We start from the raw sequence: 6,510 nt of genomic DNA on the forward strand, positions 1-6,510 counted from the left end.
CCCTTAAGGGTGTGGTAGAACCATCCCTTTCCGAATCAAGTCTAACCAAGGCACTTGGGGATATGAACACCATCCTTACACAAATCTAAAAGGATAAAAAGAAATACTACTCCATCCAAGCCGTTCAAGCTACTCCCGTTCCCCTTCGAGAAGCCGCTCCCGACGAATAGCTAGTCCACGATCTGAGCCCGAGAGCGCCAGGGAGGATGGACGCCTAAGAAGACGCCGTGACCCCATCATCTATACCAAGCGCTAAAGGAGACGTACCGCAGATCGAGACCGGAAAGACGGTCGACGGGAAGACGGCGAGGGAAGAACAAGGAAAATGCGGGGACCGGTGATAATGGGCGCAACCCCATTTCATCATTCCATCCTCAAAGTCCGGCTGCCAAAGCACTTTGACAAGCCAACGGACATGAGGTACGACAGAACCCAAGACCCACAGGAGCACCTTACGGCCTTTGAGGCTAGGATGAACCTGGAGGGAGTGGGAGACGAGGTGAGGTGCCGCGCTTTTCCAGTCACCCTCGCGGGACCTGCAATACGGTGGTTTAACAGCCTCCCACAGGGCTCGGTGGCCAGGTTTTCGGATATAAGCCACGCCTTCTTAGCCCAATTTACTACCAGAATCGCAAAGGCAAAGCACCCGATCAATTTTCTCGGAGTGATGCAGAGGTCCGGCGAACCGACCAAGAAATATCTAGACCGGTTCAACAATGAGTGCTTGGAGATCGACAGGCTGACTGATTCGGTTGCTAGCCTATGCCTGACGAATGGACTTCTAAACGAAGACTTCAGAAAGCACCTCACCATGAAGCCGATGGAGACAATTCAGGAGATCCAAAGTGTAGTCAGGGAATACATTAATGATGAAGAAGTCAGCCAGATCGTGGCTGCCAACAAACAGCAGCCCTCCTACAATCAAACCCGGCAGCACAAAAATGGAGAAAGACAAAAGGAACACGCCAGAGACGGCGGTCCGAGCAAAACACCCAGGCCGTTTCCTCGAGTCGGGAAGTTCACCAATTCACCCCTCTCACCGTCCCCATCATAGAAGTTTATCAACAGATAGTAGAGAAGGGAATTTTGTCGAAGCCCCAACCTTTGAAGGACCGGACCGGGGGAAACAAGAGCCTCTATTGCGATTATCACAAAGGCTATGGACACAAGACACATGATTACTTTGACTTGAAGGACGCGTTGGAACAAGCAATCCGGGATGGAAAACTGGCTGAATTCTCCCATCTCATCAAGGAGCCCAAAAGACGAGATCGCGACCTAGAGGCAGAGGGCAAGACTCGCGCGATAAAGCGACGTCACGACCAGAACGACAGCGAACAAGGTCTCACCATAGTAAACGTCGTGACGGCGAGAGACGCACCCCCAAGGTCGAAGTCGGCACACAAGAAAGATGCCAAAGTCCTAGCGATTTCTTCATCATCTGCACAAAACCCCAAGAGGTCGAGGTCACCATCCATCTCATTCGGCCCGGAGGACCAGTGGTTTGATGAGGTCACGAAAAGCCCCCCATGGTCATCCCGGCCAGAGTGGGAACCAGCCTCATCAAGCGCATCCTCATAGACACCGGTGCTGACTCAAATATCATGTTCCGCAATGTGTTCGATGCTTTGGGACTGCGAGATGCCGACCTGAAAACCCACCAGCACAGTGTCGTAGGGTTAGGCGACCACTTCATCAAACTAGACGAGATAATCTCCCTGCCGATATCAGTAGGACACGGGCAGGGACGAGGCTCGACAATGGCCGAGTTCGTGGTTCTGTGCGACTCTACAGCCTACAACATCATCTTAGGGAGGAAGACCATCAACGATCTCGGGGCAATAATCAGCACAAAGATGCTGGTAATGAAATTCGTGGCTGACGACGGGTCCGAAGGATCCATAAAAGGAGATTTGGAAATGGCAGTCGCCTGCGACAACGCCAGTCTCTCCTTAAGGAAGAAGTCCAAGGAAGCAGCGGGAGTGTTCCTTGCCGACCTAGACACTAGAGTCGAAGACAAACCCAGACCCGAGCCGGAAGGGAACTTGGAGAAATTCAGAGTCGGTGACACAGAGGAGAAGTTCACCTTCGTGAACAGAAACCTACCACACGACCTGAAGGGTAACGGCGACCTATTTGCATGGACACCAGCCAACATGCTGGGAATAGACCCCCAACTCATGTCACATCACTTGGCCGTGATGGCAGAGGCGAGACCGGTAGCTCAAAGAAGGAGGAAAATGTCGCAAGAGCGAGTGGAAGAGGTGGCCAGGCAGACGGCTAGCCTCCTCGAAGCAGTATTTATTCAAGAACTTGACTACTCGATGTGGCTGTCGAATGTAGTTTTAGTGAAAAAGCACAATGAGAAATGGAGGATGTGTGTGGATTACTCTGATCTCAACAAAGCATTCCCCAAGGACTGCTACCCCCTTCCCAACATTGATGCACTCATCGACGCCACGGTGGGATATCGGTACCTAAGCTTTATGGACGCATACTCTGGTTATAACCAGATACCGATGCACCGACCTGACGAAGAGAAAACGGCGTTCATAACGCCAAGAGGGATATATTGCTACAAGGTAATGCCGTTCGGCCTAAAGAACGCTGGGGCCACGTACCAGAGGCTAATGAACAAGATATTCAGTGACCTCATAGGCAAAATGGTGGAGGTGTATGTAGATGATATCCTTGTGAAGACCACCTAACCCGAGGACCTCATAAGCGACCTGGGAAATGTGTTCGCCTCCCTCCGACAACACGGCATGAGGTTCAACCCACTCAAATGCGCTTTTGCCATGGAGGCAGGAAAGTTCCTAGGGTTCATAATAACCCAAACGGGGTCGAGGCCAACCCGGAAAAGTGCCAAGCAATACTCCAAATGAAGAGTCCGGGGTGCATCAAGGATGTTCAGAGGTTATTAGGTAGACTCACCGCCCTGTCCCGTTTCCTCGGGGCGTCGGCTGCTAGGGCGTTGCCGTTTTTCAATCTTATGAAAAAAGGAATAGTGTTTGAATGGACCTCGACGTGTGAGGAAGCATTTAGACATTTCAAAGAGATCCTCGCCACACCACCCGTGCTCGGGAAGCCCAAAGTCGGAGAACCGCTCTACCTGTACCTGGCCATAACGGATTAAGCGCTGGCAGCAGTTTTGGTACGGGAAGAAGGGAAGGTTCAACAACCAATTTACTTCGTGAGTAGAGCACTGCAAGGAGCAGAACTGAGATACAACAAACTAGAAAAACTGGCTCTAGCACTACTAACCTCCTCCCGAAGACTACAGCAGTATTTCCAGGGTCACCAAGTGGTTGTGAGAACGGACCAGGGAATCTGTCAAGTGCTCCAAAAACCTGACTTAGCGGGAAGAATAATGACTTGGGCCATCGAGCTATCCCAGTATGACTTGCGATACGAGCCCCGACATGCGATCAAAGCACAAGCAATGGCAGACTTCTTGGTAGAAGTAGTGGGGGACCCGACCGAGGAAGCGGGCATACGGTGGAGGCTCCATGTGGACGGGACCTCCAACCAAACGTCTGGGGGTGCTGGGATCATCTTGGAAAGTCCTGCCGGGGTCATATACAAACAGTCAATCAAGTTCGAGTTTCCCGTATCGAACAACCAAGCGGAATATGAGGCCCTTCTAGGCGGCTTGATCTTAGCTCGGGAAGTCGGAAAATACAAGGCTGGAAGTATGCAGCAATTCACAGGTCATGACCTTGCAAGTAAATGGAAGCTACCAAGCCAGAGACTCGCTATTACAAAAGTACTTGGAAAAGGTCAAAGAGCTGAGCAAACACTTTGAGGAGGTCGCAGTCCAACACGTTCCAAGGAAAAAAAACACACGGGCAGACCTCCTATCCAAGCTAGTGAGCATGAAACCGGGAGCCGGCAACCGGTCCCTCATTCAAGGCATGACAAAAGAACCAGAAGTTGCCCTCCATCTGACAAAAATAAGTCCCTCCTGGATGGACCCCATCACTGATTACTTAGAAAACGGCAAACTCCCTGAAGACGAGAAGGATGCTAAAACGTTGAGAAGGGAGGCAGCCAAATACGCGATCATACAAGGCCAACTATTCAAAATGGGACTCAGCTAGCCCTTGCTGAAATGCCTGCATCCCGACGAAACGGACTACGTACTCAGGGAAGTCCACGAGGGGTGTTGTGGTCACCACATCGGGGGGCAAAGCCCTAGCAAGAAAGCTTATCCGAGCTGGATATTACTGGCCATCAATGATAGAGGACTCCAAAGAATCCGTGAAGAAGTGTGTCAAGTGCCAAGAGAATGCCAACTTTGACAAAGCACCGGCCACCGAACTGAGTTTACTGACGTCCTCCCGACCTTTCGCATAGTGGGGGGTCGACCTCCTGGGACCTTTCCCGGTTGGTCCGGGGCAAGTCAAATATCTCATAGTTGCCATCGACTACTACACCAAATGGATAGAGGCTGAACCGCTGGCTAGTATATCCTCATCCAATTGTCGAAAGTTCATGTGGAGACAGGTGATAACCCGATTTGGCATCCCGGAAGTCGTTATCTCGGATAACGGGACGCAGTTCACTGATAAAAAGTTTGTGGAGTTCCTCATCGGTCTGGGCATAAAACAGAAATTCTCTTCGGTGGAGCATCCCCAGATGAACGGGTAAGTCGAGGCTGCAAATAAGGTCGTCTTGCTGGGCCTCAAGAAGTGGCTGGATAATAAAAAAAGGAGCATGGGCCGATGAACTCGCCTCAGTCCTCTAGTCTTACCGAACAACCGAGCAGTCCTCCACGGGAGAAATCCCGTTCCACCTAACGTACGGGGTGGACGCAATGATACCCGTAGAGATTGGCGAGCCGAGCCCACGACTACTTCTAAACGGAGTGGAAGAAGCTGTAAAGAAGGACCTAGTAGACGAGGCAAGGGAGATGGCCCATTTGTCAGAAGTAGCTCTAAAGCAAAGAATGGCCCTGTGCTACAACACCAAAGTGCTCAGGAGAGAGTTTGAACAAAACGTCCTCGTCCTACGGCACAATGACATCGGTCTCCCGACTCAAGAGGAAGGCAAGCTCGCGGCAAACTGGGAAGACCCCTACAGGGTCAAAGAGGTAATTGGCAAAGGCGCCTACAAGTTGGAGAAGCTCAATGGCAAGGAAATCCTGAGAACCTGAAATGCAGGTAACCTAAGAAGGTTCTATTCTTAGCTCAAACACGCCGACTAGGCGACCTGACGAGCTCAGTAATTTACTTTCTTGAATATTTGTCATGGCAATAAACTTATTTAGCTGTCGACTAATGTTTATTTGTCAAAATTAATGTTTACTCGTCAAAATTACTTTCCCATCTACTTTTCCCCATTTATGCATCCCACGACAACATGTTCTTTATAATGCATGGTAAACGAGACGACACAGTACCCCGGGACTGATCACCCCGGGAACCAACTAAGTTGAAGCCATAACAAATGGCTACAGCAATAAGCAAAGCCACGACCTGGCTTTGCCGAGTTACCAACATAACGGTAAACGAACACGAGCGACAAGCCTACGCCGGCAAAACGGCAACAAAACAAAACGAATATGCTACCAAATAAGCGAAGAAAAATGATAATCACAAGTCGACCGAGCGACTATTAGAGTATAACAACAGTAAGTTCCACAAAGTTCTACAACATAATCACAAATCCATACAACAAGTACAAAGAGATCACATTTTGGGCATGTCGACAATCTTGCCATCCTTGATTGTTTTAAAGACCCCAATCGCCGACGTGTCAAAATCAGGAGCCACGATCTTCACTTGGGCCTTGAGAGCCTCCTCGGTCATCAGGATCGCGCTCTTTTCCTGTTTCACGGTCTCTTTATGTTTCTTCCTAAGCCCTTCAACCTTAGCTTGAGCAGCCTCAGCCGACGAAATGGCCACATCACGTTCCTTCTCCAATGCGACCACCCGACCTTGCGTGGCATTGAGTTGACTTTCCAAAGTCATCTCCCGCTCGGTTAGACGGGACACGGTGGCATCATAAGTCTTCAGTTTTTCCTCAGCAAACTCGGCCTTCTCCTCGGCAGCTTTAAGCTTCTCCTCCGTCTTGGACAGTTGCTCCCGAAGTGTCTCAACTTGAGTCTTAAATTCATTATTGGCCTTGACAGTAAATTCGAGTTTCCTGCGCAGCGACTGCATCCCCGACAACTCGAATTCAGCCTTCCGAGCTATTGCAGCACCACGGAGAAGGGTACGGTACATCCACCTAGCCTGCCCCGCAAGCTCGATGCCAAGAAAGTGATCTTCGGTGCCGGGAAGCAACTGCGAGTCTATGAAGGTCCCGGCGTCGAAGTTCTGCTCCATCACGGTGAGAACTCCTTCAGGGCTGGAGGATGCCCTCTTCCTTTTGGGCGTGGGGATAAGCTTCAAATCATCATCCTCTTGTTGAGCTGAGGACGAGTTCCCGGTGCCGACCGCCTCCTCACGAATAGGAGAATCGTGCCTCCCGTCAGAGTTTTTGTCCAACATCTCGGTGTCACGGGGT

At 50.6% G+C, this 6,510-nt stretch overlaps 2 protein-coding genes across 2 annotated transcripts; both read left to right on the top strand.

Annotated features, from left to right (window-relative positions):
* Positions 1-325: 325 nt before the first annotated feature.
* Positions 326-1,054, top strand: LOC107606940 (uncharacterized). Its single transcript, XM_016308939.1, has one exon. The coding sequence runs from the start codon at positions 326-328 to the stop codon at positions 1,052-1,054; it is 729 nt and encodes a 242-aa protein (XP_016164425.1).
* Positions 1,055-1,529: 475 nt separating this feature from the next.
* On the top strand, positions 1,530-3,136 carry LOC148550722 (uncharacterized). The gene is made up of 2 exons (XM_088494597.1): positions 1,530-2,377; positions 2,809-3,136. Exons 1-2 carry the CDS (start codon positions 1,530-1,532, stop codon positions 3,134-3,136), a joined length of 1,176 nt encoding a protein of 391 aa, XP_088350723.1.
* The last annotated feature ends 3,374 nt before the right edge of the window (positions 3,137-6,510 follow it).

This window comes from Arachis ipaensis, chromosome B7, assembly GCF_059453495.1.
Source record: "Arachis ipaensis isolate K30076 ecotype BB chromosome B7, ASM5945349v1, whole genome shotgun sequence".
Taxonomy (NCBI): domain Eukaryota; kingdom Viridiplantae; phylum Streptophyta; class Magnoliopsida; order Fabales; family Fabaceae; genus Arachis; species Arachis ipaensis.